Genomic DNA, 18293 nt, shown 5'->3' with positions numbered 1-18293 from the left:
ATACAATTGACGCATACATTTTTATAATATTTAGATATTTTAATTTTAAGATAAAAACAATTAAAGAAAGTATTTCTCACCAAATTCGCCTTCAGTAAAACTTAATAGTAATAGTTTGAAACTAGTGACAATCTCAAACTATTAAATCAGACCAGTTGTAAAACTGTCGCTGTCTGCTGGCAAACGAGTTATGTTCTAAAATCATGGTGCAAAGCATTATAAATTAAGTGTTATCACTCACACTTGCGCACTGACCATACACACCCATGAAAACCTGTTTTTCCACTACCAAATAAAGACATACAGTAGCTATTACCGTATTTGGTAAATCACAACCCAAAATAACACAATCACGTAACAGAACACGAATACCACTCAAACACGAGTAAACTATGAATGAGTTAATAATGAAATGTATGGATGAATGAATGAGTAAATAAATGAATTACTAAATACTAAATTATACTCAATTGTAGCCCTGTGACACACACACACACATATATATATATATATATATATATATATATATATATATATATATATATATATATATATATATATATATATGTGTGTGTGTGTGTGTGTGTGTGTACTGTTTGAAAAACAGCAAGTATAACCAGATTCAATAACTATTGGTAATCTTTATTGAATGTAGATCTGATGTAGATCTGAAGTGGTAAATTGCTGAAACAAAATATAAACAATTTATGAATACATGGGATAATATGCAAACTGACATTTTAACAATTCACACAATAATACATTTATATCATATATGTATATATATCATAGTTCTCATAAGAAATAAATTGACAATTATCAAAATAGACGAATTCCAAAATGTGCACCCAGTATTGAAACAGTAGCCCGAGGGAAATTATGGAATGTAGGTAAAAAATGGAAAACAATTTAATTGAAAAATATAAACAAAGAAATCACACTTTATAGGTGTGCTGTGTACTTATTAATGACCAGTAAATCATATAAATAATGAAGGTATCCTTATATGTTTAACATCAACAAATGTAAACACGAGAAAATATGGCGCCTACAACCTACTACAGTAACAGTCATTACGAGGGTGCTTATGTTTGCTTATATAAACATGTCATGGCAAAAACAACAAATAAAATGAATATTTCATATATCTAAATGCATATGATACTTACAATTTGAGGGGACAAGGATGAAACATGGAATATGTTGGTATAGAAAATGTGTAGCACTGCGGCGGGACCGCACGTATACAGCGTGAAAAACTAAACATAGAAGAGTTCCACATAAAGAGGAATAACTCTCAGACTGTACAATACAAGATCAAGAGAGATAACTCTTGGTTCCACTACACTCCCCGCCTGGCATCTTTGAGATGCCACTACTCATATGCATGCACAAAACATTTCAAAATTGTGATAAACTAGTTGATAAACAATACATCTCGTGATCACTTGATACATGAATCATAATACAAGTCAATGTTTACAAATTCATTGTTAACAGTCCATTATTCACAGTCCATAAGTTACAGTCCATTATTCACAGTCCATAAGTTACAGTTCACATCTAGTCACTGTTCACTTTCTATTAGCAACACGAGATCATGAATTGGTCGAATGTAAAATGTTGGTTTTCCGGCTCGAATAGTTCGCACAACAACTTTTCTCACGATTCCATCGTCACTTGGAAATACGCGGTCGATAATACCAGTTGGCCAGTTGTTCCGGTGCTCAGCGGGATCTTTCAACAGTACCACATCATCTTCTTTAACGTTTCTGGTTTTGCTTTTCCACTTACGTCTACTTTGTAGGATAGATAGATACTGCTTACGCCACTGATTCAGAAAATATCTGCAAGGATTTGGACACGTTTCCATTGCGCTCTGTAAACGTCTTGTAGACTGAGTGAATCAGACACGACTGGTAGGAAATCAACTTTTCCGGTGAGAATCATAGTTGGTGTAAGAATCATTGGGTCATTTGGATCCGAAGGTATCGGTGCTATAGGTCTAGAGTTTATGATGGCACAAACTTCACATAAAAATGTTGCTAATGTCTCATGTGTTAGAGGTTTACCACTAGATTCCAAAAGCATTGAATCAAGGATTTTCCTTGTCATTCCTATGACTCGCTCCCAGACACCACCCATATGGGAGGAATGTGGGACATTGAAAATCCAGGTGATGTAGGATTTGTCCAGGAACTGTTGAACTGGTCCCTCTTCTACTTTTATCGTGTTCACTCTCATTTCCTCAGCAGCTCCAATGAAATTGGTGCCTCGGTCAGATCTTATTATCTTCACTGGGCCACGGAGTGATAGAAATCTACGCAGTGCATTTATAAAACATGAACTCGACATCTCTTCAATAACCTCTATGTGAGCTGCTCTTGATGTTAAACAGGTAAACATCAGTCCCCATCTCTTGCTGTTTGCAGCTCCTCCTCTAGTTCTGCGGGTACAGACTTCCCATGGTCCGAAGACATCAATTCCAACAGATGTGAAAGCTGGGCCTGGTGTGATCCTGTCCTCTGGTAAGTCTGCCATCATCTGTGTTTCGAGGCCACGGCGAAGTTTTCGACAAGTCACGCAAGTGTGAATGAAAGATGAAATCATGCGCTTGCCTCCCAGGATCCAATAACCTGCCGTACGAAGTGCACCTTCAGTGAATAATCTCCCCTGATGTTTGACTTGCTCGTGAAAATGACGAATCAAAAGAACAGAGATATGACTGTTCTTGGGAAGAATAATTGGATTGATTTCCTTTGATGGTAAAATTCCAGCAGCTTTGTTCAATCTTCCACCAACACACATTAGTCCATTTTCATCTAAGAATGGTGCAAGTGTGGATATACTTGTGTCTTTGTTCAGAGGTTTTCCAGACTTTAAACTGTTTATCTCTTTAGAGAAGAATTCTTGTTGAATCTGTTTTAGGACAAAGGTCTCTGCTTCACGAATTTCATCATAACGGGTAAGTTGCATAGGTTTCTGGTCACGACAAGCTCTAAACCTGCGGCAAACTCGCTTGAGACAAGCAATGCCCGTAATGAGACAACTCCAACGATCAAATCGATCAAATTTCTTGGTAATGAGATCAGATCCTGTTGTTGTAATGGTAACGTCAGTTTGTGAACATATTACTGGTCTATCGATTGGACGGACTTCTCTGTCACTATCAGGTTCAACAAGTGGAAACTGTGTAGGTTTCATTTCCGTCACATCACACAACCATTGTGGACCAGTAATCCATGGTAACCGCATAATGTTGATCACATTAGTGTTGCATCTTGTACAAGAATCTGCAGGATTCTTTTCACTGGAAATGAAGTTCCATTGATTGGCATTAGATATTCGTAGAATACGATCAACTCGGTTGCTTACATAGGTGTAAAATCTTCGAGTCCTATTACCAATGTAGCCTAACACAACTCTGCTATCTGTGTAAAATCTCATGGTTTGCAATGGGATGCCAAGTTGTACAGATATGATCTCTGCGAGTTCCGTTGCTAAGACAGCTCCACACAATTCTAGGCGAGGAATGGTGTGGCCATTAAGAGGTGCTAACTTGCTTCTTCCCATGATGAATCGAACGCTTGTTTGTCCATCACTTACAGTTTTTATATATGCTGATGCTGCTATTGCCTTTTCTGAAGCATCTGAGAATATGTGAACTTCTGCTGTCTGAGCTGAACTAACAGAGGTGTGAGACATCATACGGGGAATGGCGATATCACTGAGACAGTGAAGAGACGATTGCCACTCCTTCCACTTTTGAAGATTATTGACAGGTAATGGTTCATCCCAGTCAACTCCTTCAGGTGTGCATTCTCGGAGAAGTATTTTACCGCTGATGATGATTGGTGATATGAAACCTAATGGGTCGAATAAGCTGTTTACAGTTGAGAGCAGACCGCGACGAGTAAAAGGTTTCTCTTCAGTAGGTACAGTAAACACAAAAGTATCGTCCTTCAGTCTCCAACAAAGTCCAAGAGATCTGTGTATCATGTCATCACTATCTATTTCTTTCAGCTGTTCTCCATGATCACTGACATCAAAAGCGTCCATCACAGCTTGTTTATTGGACGTGATTTTGTGAAGACGAATCTGACCTTCCTGTTTCATGGTTGACTGTGTTCGCTTCATCAGGCTGATAGCATCTGATTCATTTGGTAAAGAGATTAACCCGTCATCAACGTAGAAGTTATGCTGTACAAAGTTTTTCACATCTCGATCAGCGTGTTCGACAGTCTTAAGGAGTCCATAAGATGCAATAGCAGGCGACGGACTGTTGCCGAATACATGTGAAGTCATTCTGTACTCTATCATGATGTCATCTGGGTTGTTTTCTTTATACCAAAAGAAACGTAGATAATTGCGGTGGTCTTCATCAACACGAAATCGGTAAAACACCTGCTCTATATCTGCTGCCATCGCCACCTCATCCTTCCTAAAGCGAAGTAAGATCCCAAGAAGACTGTTGATCATGTCTGGACCAGACATGAGTACTGAATTGAGGGAAACTCCACCATACTTGGCTGACGAGTCGAAAACGCCTCTTATTTGATCTGGTTTCTTTGGGTTACGAACGCCAAACAAAGGTAGGTACCAGCAACCTGTGCTTGTTGGAGGTGGCGCAACTTCTGCTGCTCCACTGTTTAGAACTTTCTCCATGAATTTCACAAACTGTCTCTTCTTTTCTGTATCTCTCTGTAAACTGTTGTGTAGTATCTGAGCTCGATGTAATGCCTGAGGTCTGTTGTTAGGAAGATCAGGTTGGTTCTCTCGAAAAGGAAGAGGTGCAGTCCACATGCCGTCCTTGTCTTTAGTGAATGATCTATCCATCAACTTAAGGAATAGTCTGTCTTCTACCGATAAACCAGTACAATCATCTTCAGGGGTCTTCATGAAGACATCTTCACCATGAAATTGAAAGTCACGCTCACCAATTATATAGTTAGACACAAGTGTTTGCTCTTTCACATCAATGTTGTTCTGACACGGTTGACTGCATGTAACTCTACCATCATTGAGAATAGACACTTTGTTGACATTCACTGAGGTTCTTCTATGAAGTTTACCGAGACAAACTTCACCAATTATAGCCCAACCAAGACTAAGTCTTTGAGCGAATGGTTCCCCTCGAGGTCCAGTGATCTGCTCTTCAATGTGATGGGCCTCAATCAAGTCTCTACCAATAAGGAGCTGTATTTTTGAATTCACATCAAACTCAGGTATACTAGATGCAATTCTGAGAAGGTGAGGGTAGCTCTTAGCAACTTCTGGTGTAGGAATTTCAGAGGTTTCGTTAGGGATGTCATCACATTCCATCAGAAGAGAAAGGTCCATTGTCACAGCTGTGTCCAATGATCGTAACTTCAAACCATGTGCTTGCCGACCATTTTGGGCTGTCTTTCCCATACATGTAGTCAAAGTGTAATGAATGGGTGAGGACATAATGTTCAAGGCATCAAATAGTTCTGGAGATGCAAGAGACTGGTTACATTGGTCATCCACGATTGCGTAAACACGATACATGTTGTTAGGACAGTCTGTGTGAAATACATCCACAAGGAAAATTTTGCTGCATGATCTGCCTTGATAATGGTCGCCACAGAATGTAGTACACTTGACACTAGTGTTTGTTGAAGCTTTCATAGGTACAGGCGATATGTTGTCTGTTTCTGACTTCATGGTTTGTAGAGCTGAGTTATACATTTTCTCCCCGCCATGCATGCTTGGGCTTGATGATGGACCTTTGTTTATATGCAAAGCTGTCGTATGATAAACACTCCCACAAGCAGTGCATTGGATTTTGACTTGGCAGTCTTTTGCTGTATGACTAGTTGAGGTGCAACATCTAGTACAAATGTTTTTACTTTGCAAAAAGTTCTTGCGTTCAAAGAACGGTTTCGCACGGAAGGCTCTACAATCATGGATGCTATGATCTGCCTTATGATATGGACAGCGGGCGTTGTTGTTGTTGTCTGTTGACACCTCAGACTTTTTGGAGTATACCGGTCTCTTGAGAGCTGGTTGTCGGCTGTTGGTGAATACAAATGCCGGATCATTTCTGATTTCACTCATTTCGCGTACAAATGTCACAAAATATGAAAATGGTGGGAACGGCACTTTGTTTAACTTTTTGTAATTGGAGGCTTTGGCGATCCATTTTTCCTGCAGGTGAAATGGTAATTTGTTGATGATAGGATTCACTCCAATTGACGAGTTAAAATACGATAGACTTGTAGAAAATGTTGAATTGGCCATCAGTGATTCTATCTTAATGAGAATGTTTAACAAGTCATACAGGCGTTTGTTTTCAGCTGATGTCACTGGTCGGAAGTTTTCTAGCTGGTGACGTATAGACGCTTCGATCATTTCTGGTCTCCCGTACATCTCATCAAGTCTTTTCCAGATTATTTGAAGTGCTTCCTTAGGTTTACCAGGATTTGCATTGCGAATTCCAATTGCTGTAAGTTTGGAATTGCCAGTGAGTCTATTTAACATTAACTCAAGTTCTTCATTACAGGAAACTTTTAGTTCACTGATAATATTGGTAAATGTTTCCTTCCAGGCATTGTACGAATCTGGCGAGTCATCAAAGTTTGAAAAACGTTCAGGAAGCATTTGCTTTTTAATCATAAGCAGGGCCATTTCAGATAGCACATGAGGCGATTCAGTTGTGGGTATCTGGACATCAACAGGATTGGAAGGGATGTTTTCCACAAACTTCTGTGTTCGTTCCCCTGAACTCTCTCTCTCAATGTCGGCAAGGTCTTGCTCCATTGAAAGTTCATCATCACTAGCACTCTGTTCTTGTTTCAGTAAATCTAAGTCAATGTCCAACTCACACTTTTTTCTGTTCATTTCAGCTATGCGTATTGATTCATCTTCCTCAAGGCGAAGTTTCTGTTTTCTTAGCTCTGCTTCTTTTTTCATTACTTCCAACTTCCGCTCTTTTCTTCTTTTCTTCTCAGTGCTGGTTGTTGATATTTCTGAGGCTGTTTCTAAGAGGTCTAATTTTGCAGCTTTAATGTTGTCTAAGGCCTTGTAAACCACTGACTTTCCTTTCTCGAAGTCCTCGGTACATCGTTTCATCTCACTTTTACCTTGGTCACTTCTAGAGTGTCTTTGTAGAAAGACAAGGTACTGTTTAATACTGCTGTGAAACTCACTGAATGTGTTCTCTATATCACTCTGTAAGATTTGATATTGTTCAATGTTTCTGTCACATTTTTGCACACGTAGAATGCATTTTTCGACTTTCCCCCATGTTTCGAATATAGGTTTCTTATATTTTGAACATTCTTCTTCAAATGCTAAGAGTCCTTTCTCACTCAAGATAACATCACGTTTATCCTTGGTAGAGGTGTTGTTTTCTTCAATCTCGTTCTGGGAATCACCGTTCCGTGGTAAGGGGAGCCCTCCAGTAGCCATGTATCCTTGGTGTGTAAATTCAATTTACTGTACTGTTTGAAAAACAGCAAGTATAACCAGATTCAATAACTATTGGTAATCTTTATTGAATGTAGATCTGATGTAGATCTGAAGTGGTAAATTGCTGAAACAAAATATAAACAATTTATGAATACATGGGATAATATGCAAACTGACATTTTAACAATTCACACAATAATACATTTATATCATATATGTATATATATCATAGTTCTCATAAGAAATAAATTGACAATTATCAAAATAGACGAATTCCAAAATGTGCACCCAGTATTGAAACAGTAGCCCGAGGGAAATTATGGAATGTAGGTAAAAAATGGAAAACAATTTAATTGAAAAATATAAACAAAGAAATCACACTTTATAGGTGTGCTGTGTACTTATTAATGACCAGTAAATCATATAAATAATGAAGGTATCCTTATATGTTTAACATCAACAAATGTAAACACGAGAAAATATGGCGCCTACAACCTACTACAGTAACAGTCATTACGAGGGTGCTTATGTTTGCTTATATAAACATGTCATGGCAAAAACAACAAATAAAATGAATATTTCATATATCTAAATGCATATGATACTTACAATTTGAGGGGACAAGGATGAAACATGGAATATGTTGGTATAGAAAATGTGTAGCACTGCGGCGGGACCGCACGTATACAGCGTGAAAAACTAAACATAGAAGAGTTCCACATAAAGAGGAATAACTCTCAGACTGTACAATACAAGATCAAGAGAGATAACTCTTGGTTCCACTACAGTGTGTGTGTGTGTGTGCTGTTAAGCTTGTTAATATAGAAAAACAAAATTTGGTTAGTTACAAAGAAGACGCCTGGTAACGTTTTGTGATTCTGTTTGTTTTTAGTTTCGAAAGAAAGAAAAAAAAATTAACATTTAACCAATTCCATAATGAAAATTATCAAACAAAAAGAAATTAGGAGAGCTTTAAAGTTAATCCTTTTTTGTTGGTTAGTCATTGAAAGAAATTGCCCAAATTAATAATGCATTTATTGTAGGTGGAATGCATATTTGTTGTGGATAATGATTACATAAGCTTTGAAGGGTTGTTTTAAAATGTATAACTTGTAAGAACGGATTGACAGACAATTTGTGAGGGATTTGTATGGTTGTGTTTGTTTATCTGTGAGAGAAAACTCTGACCATTTAGTAATGACTTTACAAGACGGATACTGAAATATCAGAAATAATTGGTTTGGTTATGACAGAGTATGAAGGACAGAGTGATACATGGGTAACAGGAAGGAACTATAACACAGTTTCCACAAGAGGTTAACTCTAGTGCTATAATTGACCCCTTCTGCGACCTAGATTTGTACAAAAGATATGATACTAATAAAAGGATAACCAAAACAATGACCGAAATGATGACCGAAGCATGTACCCAAGTAAACTTAATAAATTCATCAGAAGTCTCTATGAGAGCTGCTTCACTACTGGGCTTTCTACATATAAACGAAGGGACATTTTGAGAAGATGCATGGTGCACCTTCTTCAAAACTAACAAGGTGGTACAATTGTTCCTCACCTTGATACGTTATACAATACATAGCACAAAACATATACCTGCTACACTTAGAGAAACTAAGGTAATGATATATGAGGTATTAGGCCATTCTCGAAGAATTTCAATCTGACCGTCTAACATGGTTTCAGCAAGGGACTTAACAATTTTCTGCTCCTTCTTAACTGCATTAGCTATTTTTTAAAGATTTAAATAAGCTTTTGTGGCTAACACATCATGCATATTTTGATTGTAAAAGATGAGTTCTGGGATGGACATATTTATAGGGGTCGGGAAGAAGTTGTTACCATATATATGTTGTAGGGGAGGTTCATCAAAAAATTGTTGCAAAAGGGCTAAATTTACAGGATGAATAACAGAAAAATTTGATATACTCTCATAACAACTGACCAAACGTGGTGCGAAAAACAATGTTTCTGTAGACAACGAACATCTACAGGGAATATGGAATATACAAAAAGCACAACCTTTCACAACCCTCTTTTCTTTGGGACAATCAAGAACAACTGTAGGTGTATTGTACAAAAAAAAACGAAGTAGAATATAAGAATTTACCACATTTTGAAGATACCTAAAATTACATAATTCCTTAACCTGTTGAACATTGTTTGCAAATAACGCCATGGTACAATCAGGAACGGTTATTGGGGATTGAGGCCAATTAGAAAAACACAAAATTGAGGTGCCATGAACACAATCAGACAAATCCTGAGAATTTAAGGACAAAAAATAATCATGATTAGGGGTAATTGCAAAATAATCTGACAGTGACAAAAGTTGTGTTGCTTGCATCTTAGAGGTGACATTTTCTGAAGTTGGTACAGGTAGAATGATTACTTCGTATTGGTTCAGTGGAAGTCTTTGAGAGGAAATAGGAAATTTCACTGTTACAAACAAATCACTATTGTGACGAGCAAAAGGAAATGTATTACTTGAGTAATAAAATGAAGAATCCAGTTGAATCAAATAAATTTTGTGGTATGACTGTCGTAGCTTATGCCGAATACTTGAGATGACCTCTGCCAAAATGTGTTTTGGAATAAGAAATGGGCTAATTTTTCCTTCTGAGAGACTTCCTACTGCATTTTCTAACTTTGCGAAATTTGTTCTAAGTGATGAAGCTTGATGAACCTGATTAATGAGGATTTCAGAGACATTAGTGAAAGCAGATTCAAGATCAAACAATTTGTTGTTAAGAGAGGTTGCTACACTGGTTATATAGTCAGAATTAGCCTTGATTCAATGCACTAAATTTTTCATACGTTTATCGGTTAGTGATAGAAAAGAGGAAAGTTGAGCACCATGTTGTTCTAAAGCTTCAGCTAACTTCCCTGTTTTTCGATTCAAAGCATTAATATGACCAGACAAAATATTAACGTCATCCATGGTTGATGTACCAACAAGAATAGAATTCCGGGGTCCCCCGCCGGTCAAGCAGTATACTAGTATCGACCAAGGCTGATTTAGGAACTTGACCAAGGTATTAGTGGTATAAACATTTGGTATACATTTCATGTAAAGCCATCAAAATTTGTAGGCATGAGAGCGCTTACAAGGTCAATTTTTGTATAAAACGGAGTCATTATTGTGGTCAAAGTCCAATAACTCCAACAAAAAGTATCGACCAATGCTGATTTTCGAACTTGACCAAGTATTAGTGGTATAACATTTGGTATAAATTGAATGTAAATCCGTCAAAATTTGTAGGAATGAGAGCGCTTACAAGGTCAATTATTGGATAAAACGGAGTCTTTATTGTGGTCAAAGTCCCATAACTCCAACAAAAAGTATCGGTCGAACTTGACCAAGGTAATAATGATATAAACATTTGGTATAAATTTAATGAAAATCCGTCAAAATTTGTAGGCATGAGAGCGCTTACAAAATTGTGACGGACGGAAACACGGACGCACGGACACACAGACGGACGCCCGGCATTTCTATGTCCCCGCTCCGCGTTGCGGGGACAAAAACACTTTTTGACAAAGAACCAATAAAGGGTAACAAAGCGCGTGTTTGACGTTGATTGCTTGCAATTTTAGTTTGAGGGATCAGATTTAATAGTTTCATTAAACTATAAAAGAGTTTCCTCATGCAAACCATTGATAAAGTTAGCCAAGTTTTTGAGTAGCAAACAAGAAGTAACACTGTTAGTAGTACTAAGTGAACAAAATGGAACCTTATTGACCTTAAATCTAGGAAAAATGCAACGGAATATGAAATGTATGCAGCCAGTACTCTTGAGCTAACATCATGTTTGACTGTTCTCGAAAAATGACACCATTGTTAATTCGCTGTACCATGTGTTAGAAGACGGATCCACTTGATTTGCCTGGGCCATTACCATACACAGGGACAACATCATGAATACTCTAAACATGTAATGTTGAATTCCAAAGTTTTCAAAGGGAAAAAGAACTTTAATGATGTGATGATTTTGTTGTGAAGAGATGAACCGATCGTTATTCAAATTTTCTAGCACTAAAGTTACTGCAAATGAAATTTACCAAATTGGATTACTACATCACATCAATAAAAACGTTATCTTAGATTTTAGAATATGAATTAAATTTTGAAGTGATGTTAATAAAAAAATATGGTAAATTACGGCAAGCCATGTAGGAATTGAAAATACATATCTGAAAATCATATGCTTACAGACCAATAAAGGGCCTTTGAACACATTGAAGAGCTCATTAGACGAAAATATTAAAATAAACCCTATTATTAGAACCACTGTAGATAACCTCAACACATTTCTCAAATATCAAATTATAATGTGTTGACATTGACATAAAACCACTAAAAATGAACCACTATGTAATACAAAAAGTTTGGACATAGTTTTACCTCAATATTAGAATGCATTACTAAAGGTTTTGACATTGAAAAGTAGCATTGAGCAGCATAAAAATAATATAAAAGAAAACCATATTTCACCTACTTAGTTCAAAAAGTACTTCATAAAGATATTAATAATTCCTTTTAAAACAAGATTTTCTAACTGTGCCAAGTTTGGTAAATTTGCGATTGATCATTTCTAAACCTTCATCATCAAAACATTGATCTGGTTCCCATGTCTTGAAACCATCTTCCCACTCAACATAAATTTCACGTCGGCCATTTTTGAAACGACCTCTCAAAAACCTTGTGAATTTCCACTTTTTCTGTGGATCATAAATTTCTTCATCCTGAATATCATAATCTTCATCTGACCTTTGACCCGAGTCTATGAAAGAAGTCATGTTGTATATTTTATTTGATAAAATGAAATATATCAGAAATATAAAGACACTAGTTACATTAGCACATTTAGGCACAGTGGAGGGGAGGGGGCATATATGTTGAATTAAAAGGATTGTTTGTTCACCTTTTCAACCAGTCTTTTGAGACCTGCATCGATCGAATTAAGACAGCTCTGTTAATTTATATACTGTTCTGATTTAACCTAATTTTAGAAATATAAAAAACGAACGCTGTGAATTAAATGTAAAGCTTTGTCTTTTTAATAACAAGTGAACAAATTGTAACTCCGTGTATATAACTATATGTGTTGTATGCAATAATGACGTTTTCTGTGAAAGTCTTTCCTTTTGCAAGTCGAAAAAAAACAAGGATTGTTGAATTCATCGTTAAATTTTCCTTTTTCGAAAACACGCGATCTGTCTCGCATACGCTTTAATACTGTAGAGGCAACTCGATGTTTTTCCGTCTCATGAACAAATCATGCTATTTTTCAAGTTTTACATTTAAAAAAAATTCAGTCAACCCAGGCTTAATTTCAAATGCAGTCGTTCTCAATTAAAATATTTTGGAATTATTTCATTTTGGATCCTCGATTAAAAAAAAAAAACACATTTCTGGAACTATAATGTTTTATCGTTCTCGTGATATCCATTGAATTTAATTTAAGCGCATGCAAGATAGTTATGTCAACATGCAACATAAAAACGTGTCGTCTTAAAGTGGTTTTAACACCTTTGCAATTCTTCATATAGCCTGCCAATTAACTGGTTTTATAGAACCACGTGACATAAACAGCTAATCGAATGAAAACCTGATATTTCCGGACAATTGATGTATTGTTACACCAAGTAAATTTCTGTTTAATTCGTCCCTCAAACGAAAGAAATAATATTTTCTTAGCTCACCTGAGCTGAAAGCTCACCTGAGATGAAATCTCACGTGAACTTCTCTGATCACTTTTTGTGTGGCGTCCGTCTGTAAACTTTTTATATTTTCGACTTTTTCTCCAGAACCACTGAGCCAATTTCAACCAAACAAAGCATCCGTGAGTGAAGGGGATTCAAGTTTCTTAAAATGAAGGACAATGCCTTCATATCAAAGGAGATGATTAATGATTATTAAAGACTTGTTGGTATCTTTAAGACATCTTCTTCTCAAGAATCAATTTGCCAGTAAAATTGTAACTTGTGTTGAAGCATTCTTAGGAGTGTAAATTCTAGTTTGTTCAAACTATGATACCCGGGGGTTGATTCTCAGTTGTTAAGACTGTTGCCTTGGATAATTGTTTAGTCACACAAGGGGTTCAAAGTTTTATGTAGGTTTCTATTGATATGAACAATCATTTAGGCTCAATATGTGATACAAGTATGAAATCGTCTAGTTACCAAAGGGGCTAAACATAAGAACATTTCTGGAAAATTCTAAAAATCTTTAAATACAGGATCTATTTTACTCATTCATTGTCCCGATACTTTGGATATGATGTAGAGTGTTTTAGGTCATTATTTACAAATGTATCTCTCTTGCACATACTCAGAGACAGGGGTTCTCAATCTCTTGCTTCAACTAAGCAAGGATATGCCTGTCCACATTTACTTTTGTGCCTGATATCATGGGTTCCCTGAAAGGACTATGTGCGGTTTTATGCATTTTTTGCCCCCAAAATTAAAGTTTTATAAAGCACTTTAAAAATAAGAGTGAAGATAGTTAGAATCATAATAAAACTAACGGTGAAAAAAGTTATCACCACAGTGACATCATAGTGTAGAAATGACGTCATGAAGATTGCCTTAATTTGATACATTGATGTTTTGAGGCAAAATATGGGTGTTTTCCGATGATTTTTCGACTGGAAAACATTGAGCGCAGGCTTGCTCAAGAACCATTTTTTAGTATAGTGTGTATAATTATCTGAAGAAAAACATATGTTAAAATCTTACTTGATCAGACCTGCGCTCTATTCTTCCGAATGCAAAATATAAAGAAAAAATGAGAATATTTTCATCCGTTTGCAAATATGCGGAAATAGGGTCATAAAGTTGATGTCATAGATAAATAGTCAATGACCAATGGTGGTTAAAATCAAGATTTAAGTGATAGGCATCTACTGTACGATGATTTATGACGATTTGATTTCTATATGACAATTTAAAAATTGGTTAAAATTGGGGGCAGATATTTGACCATACCGCACATAGTCCTTTAATTAATTCAAATGAATTATACTACACGTGCTCGAAACTGGAGCTGAGTAAGAATATGCGTTTGAAGTGTACTGAATTCCACATATAGGACATCAATGAGATTAACATGCTTATCCCACTCTCCCTTTCTGGGGGAGATGTAAAAAAGGACTAATATTCATATTTTTTTTCACCCTGTTTAAATATGTATTTAATCGAGTAAATCAAACATTATTAGAACAATATAGTCCACATTAAGCAAGTAAAATTAAGAAAATTAAAAAATATATCATAGCAAGCATAACACATAACTTCTCTTCCTTAAAAAGCCTAAAAGTAGAATTAACATATCTTTCAAATCATGTATACTACAAGTAATACGTACTACATGCATGGTTTGTTCTTTGAAAAAAAAAATCAAAGAATGGAGATAGTCTTCATATGTTATATCAGGTACATTACGATATCACTGCTTTCGATTGTTATCATTGCGCATTGTTTTAATATTTTAGAAAGTAAAAATTATTAAATTCCCATTTGGTTTAGATAGACTAATATATCGAGCTGACAAAGTATTTAAATCTTTGCAACGCACGTCGTGAGAAAACAAGATTTTTGACCAGAAATATGTAAATATTTGCAATTTTTTGCAAAGTAAATAAATTAATAAAACATATAATAGCGGGATCATAAATATTAAGGTAAATTTTACAGTTTCGTTTTACTCTTTCAAATCTCAAAAACTTTAGAATTTTTTGAAGACTTCGCCCCCTGGACCCTCTGATGACATTTGTAGTCTTTAAGCGACCGACCCCACTCCCCCTCTGAAAAAAATGCTACAAGCCTACGTACCTCCATCATCGCAAACCACGCTCAATATGTACAATTCTCTTCCACTTACGTGGACTTAAGACTGTGGCTTGAGACGATGATGTACTTCATGCCAGCAAATTACCTCTCAATCCCCAATCCCCCTTTGAAAATTTTCTGGATTCGCGCTTGCTGAAAATTAGGCCCCACGACAAATCGCTTTTAGATGCAAAGTATATGGTTTATAACAGTAGAAACTGCATTTTAAGTACATTGAAATACACAAAATGGTGATAACGATTATCCATATCAATAACTTTCAAGAACAAAGATCATAACATATGTAGCCCTGATTTCATTATTTTTTCGCAATTTCCTAACTCACTTCTTCTGGATCGATCACGAATTTTCTTTGACAATTTCTGTACCACAAGTTTTGTATAAAGTTAAGAATGTGCTAAATATTATTTTGTTTAACAGTGACTTACGTAGGCCCGATTGGTGGGGTATTTTATTTATGGTATTTGTATGGTATGGTTCAAACTTCAAAATTCTAAATACGCCCCTGTGTAGATACAATATAAATATTGAATACATATAAGCAACTGGAACAGGAGAATAGACAAAATACTCAAATTAAGGTTAACAAACCGTTTTGTAATTTTAAGCTATCATTTTTATACATGTATTTTTCAAGATTGTTTATAATTTTTTTCATTTTCTGAGTTGCACGTTGCTCAAGTTTGACTATTGTACCAAAAAAAAGGTTTTATATGTTTTTTAAAGAAACATATTATACAAAGGACATATCAAGATAAAATGAAATTTAGTCAACATTTATGACTCCTATACCACCCTCTTCCCGAAAACAATATCCACTACAGCCCCTTAATTTTTATTTATTTTTTTACATCCGCGCTTCCCCCTTGATGTCCTCAGAATTAACCGTAACTACTCGACCATATCCGTTTCTAAAAAAAACCGCGAGTGGAATCACCGAGTAGATTGGTGCTGTATAGACTGGTCCTCTGTCTCTATCATACGAAAGAGGCACGCCATCGAAGCCAGGGATTCCTTACTTGATTGACGCGCCCTCTATCGCTGCTGTTTTATACAACAATATGGGAAATAATCAAGTATCAAAATTTTACTCGATCTAATGCCTGTAATATCAAACTAAGTCGATTTATGTGTCCTGTGTTGGTTAAATATACCGTATATCAGGTTTTTTCCGCGTGTATCCAATTTCCGCTTTGTTCGCGACGATTTCCGAATCGCGGAAAATAAATCAGCGTAAATTTGATACAAAGTTTCCTTTTTGTAATAGAGTTTTCTCTTTCCTGATGAAGTGTACAGGTAAATAAAAGTACGGTGAACTGTGTTCAGTTAGTTTACTTAGATGTACAAATTGCGGGATCAGAGGACAAGCGCCAGATAATAGATTTGTATGCCTCGTTGTTTATTTAATAATCCATTGACAAGCTAATTAAAATGTTCGCTTTCCTTGCATGAACCGATGTCTAATTATACCTGAGCTACTGGTATATGTAACGGTACATGATCTATTTATTTATAACTGTTTGCGTCTCCAAAAATAATTGTCGGTAATTATTTCACATTAAGGAAAACGTGTAAATGGATTCATTGTCCGAATTTTTCATTACAAAGAGCGACAATTTAGATACTTTTCGCCACTTTCCTCACAGGTTAAGACAATCGTAAATTATATTTACAATGTGACTTTGAAATAGTGAAAATTAGATTCGCGTAAATTTTATATACCCTTCTAGGCTATGATTCGCGGAAAAAACATGACGCGGAAAAAACCTGATATACGGTATTTCACCCCCAACCCCAGTTTACATAATTGTTTCAGTTCATTTTTTTTTATACAATCTATGGAACAATTTGTAATAAGAGAGAACCATGTAAAGGTCTAAAATAAACAAGCAATTCCCCTTTAATAAAAATCTGAAAAAAGAATATTTGTACATGTTACATAGGCGTCAGAACTGGGGAGGGGGGTGGGTACGGGAAATTGTTGTGTTTTTTTTTGTTTTTTTTTATTTTTTATTTTTGCTTGTTAAGATTTCTGATGATAAGTCTCGCCCAACCCATACTTTCAATTAGCTTTTAAACGCATTACTTACAAATGGAAAACAAACTTTTTTTTCATTTCTCATCATTCGTTTTCATTTTAAGATAACCAACATTTGCATATTTTCTTTATTCCTGATTTTCGGTGAAATAAGTTATTTCTACCCAAAAGTCAACTTTCTGTGAAACGTCTCTTACACTCACATTTTTTTTATTCTAGAACTATTGATATCATTTTTTGTGTAAAAAGTAGTAGATATTAAGTGCCCTTGTTTAAACTGAAGTTGAACAATAAGAAAAAACACGATAAAATGAAGCTTTTGATCCATTTACATTGTATAGTTTGTTGTTTAAGCAATTACATGGGCTGAAAAGATCCTCAATCGAGATTTCTACCAATTTCAACTTTATTCGCTGCGCCGCCATTGCATCATAATTTTATAATCCGTCGTGGTTAGAACTAGTGAATCTTGCACAAACGTTAGTCACAATAAATAGGGAAAAAACATGTATAATTTGATTTCCTTTATTATGTATCGTTGGTCTACCGACACTTATAGAAAGTAGTTAAAGTTATTTTAAACTCAAAGTTTATGTCTGCATGCGCCGGGTACCCCGACCACATACTTGTTTATGTACTGTTGTAAATAAAATATTAGATATTTGTAATATTACTTTGTTCATTTATGTGTTCAGGTTTCGTCAATGTTTACTTAATTTATCACTTAGAAAGGGAAACATTTGTGTTGTCTCAATAATTTTCGAACAACCCTCGTAGTTATTGTCTCGCACGGTCACTATAAATTTCAACATAACATATGATACTAGTACTCCGGCTGAGTACAAAACGGCGATTTTTTTAGTAATCTATGGAGCTTTCTCAAAGTCGTACTCAAAACATTTAATCTGAATAAAATGCATTGCAAGCAGATTATATTGTTACATATTGTAATGTT

General features: G+C 35.7%; 1 protein-coding gene across 1 annotated transcript; it reads right to left on the bottom strand.

Annotated features, from left to right (window-relative positions):
- Nucleotides 1-632: 632 nt before the first annotated feature.
- Nucleotides 633-8208, bottom strand: LOC128172966 (uncharacterized). Its single transcript, XM_052838704.1, has one exon. It carries the CDS (start codon nucleotides 7429-7431, stop codon nucleotides 1837-1839), a length of 5595 nt encoding a protein of 1864 aa, XP_052694664.1. The 5' UTR covers nucleotides 7432-8208; the 3' UTR covers nucleotides 633-1836.
- Nucleotides 8209-18293: the final 10085 nt, after the last annotated feature.

This window comes from Crassostrea angulata, chromosome 2, assembly GCF_025612915.1.
Source record: "Crassostrea angulata isolate pt1a10 chromosome 2, ASM2561291v2, whole genome shotgun sequence".
NCBI lineage: Eukaryota > Metazoa > Mollusca > Bivalvia > Ostreida > Ostreidae > Magallana > Magallana angulata.
Note: the sequence above shows the minus strand (reverse complement) of the source record. Positions and strands in the feature narration are given on the sequence as shown.

Excerpts from the sequence above, each read along its gene's own strand:
- LOC128172966 (XM_052838704.1), bottom strand. The coding sequence starts at position 7,431 with ATGGCTACTGGAGGGCTCCCCTTACCACGGAACGGTGATTCCCAGAAC.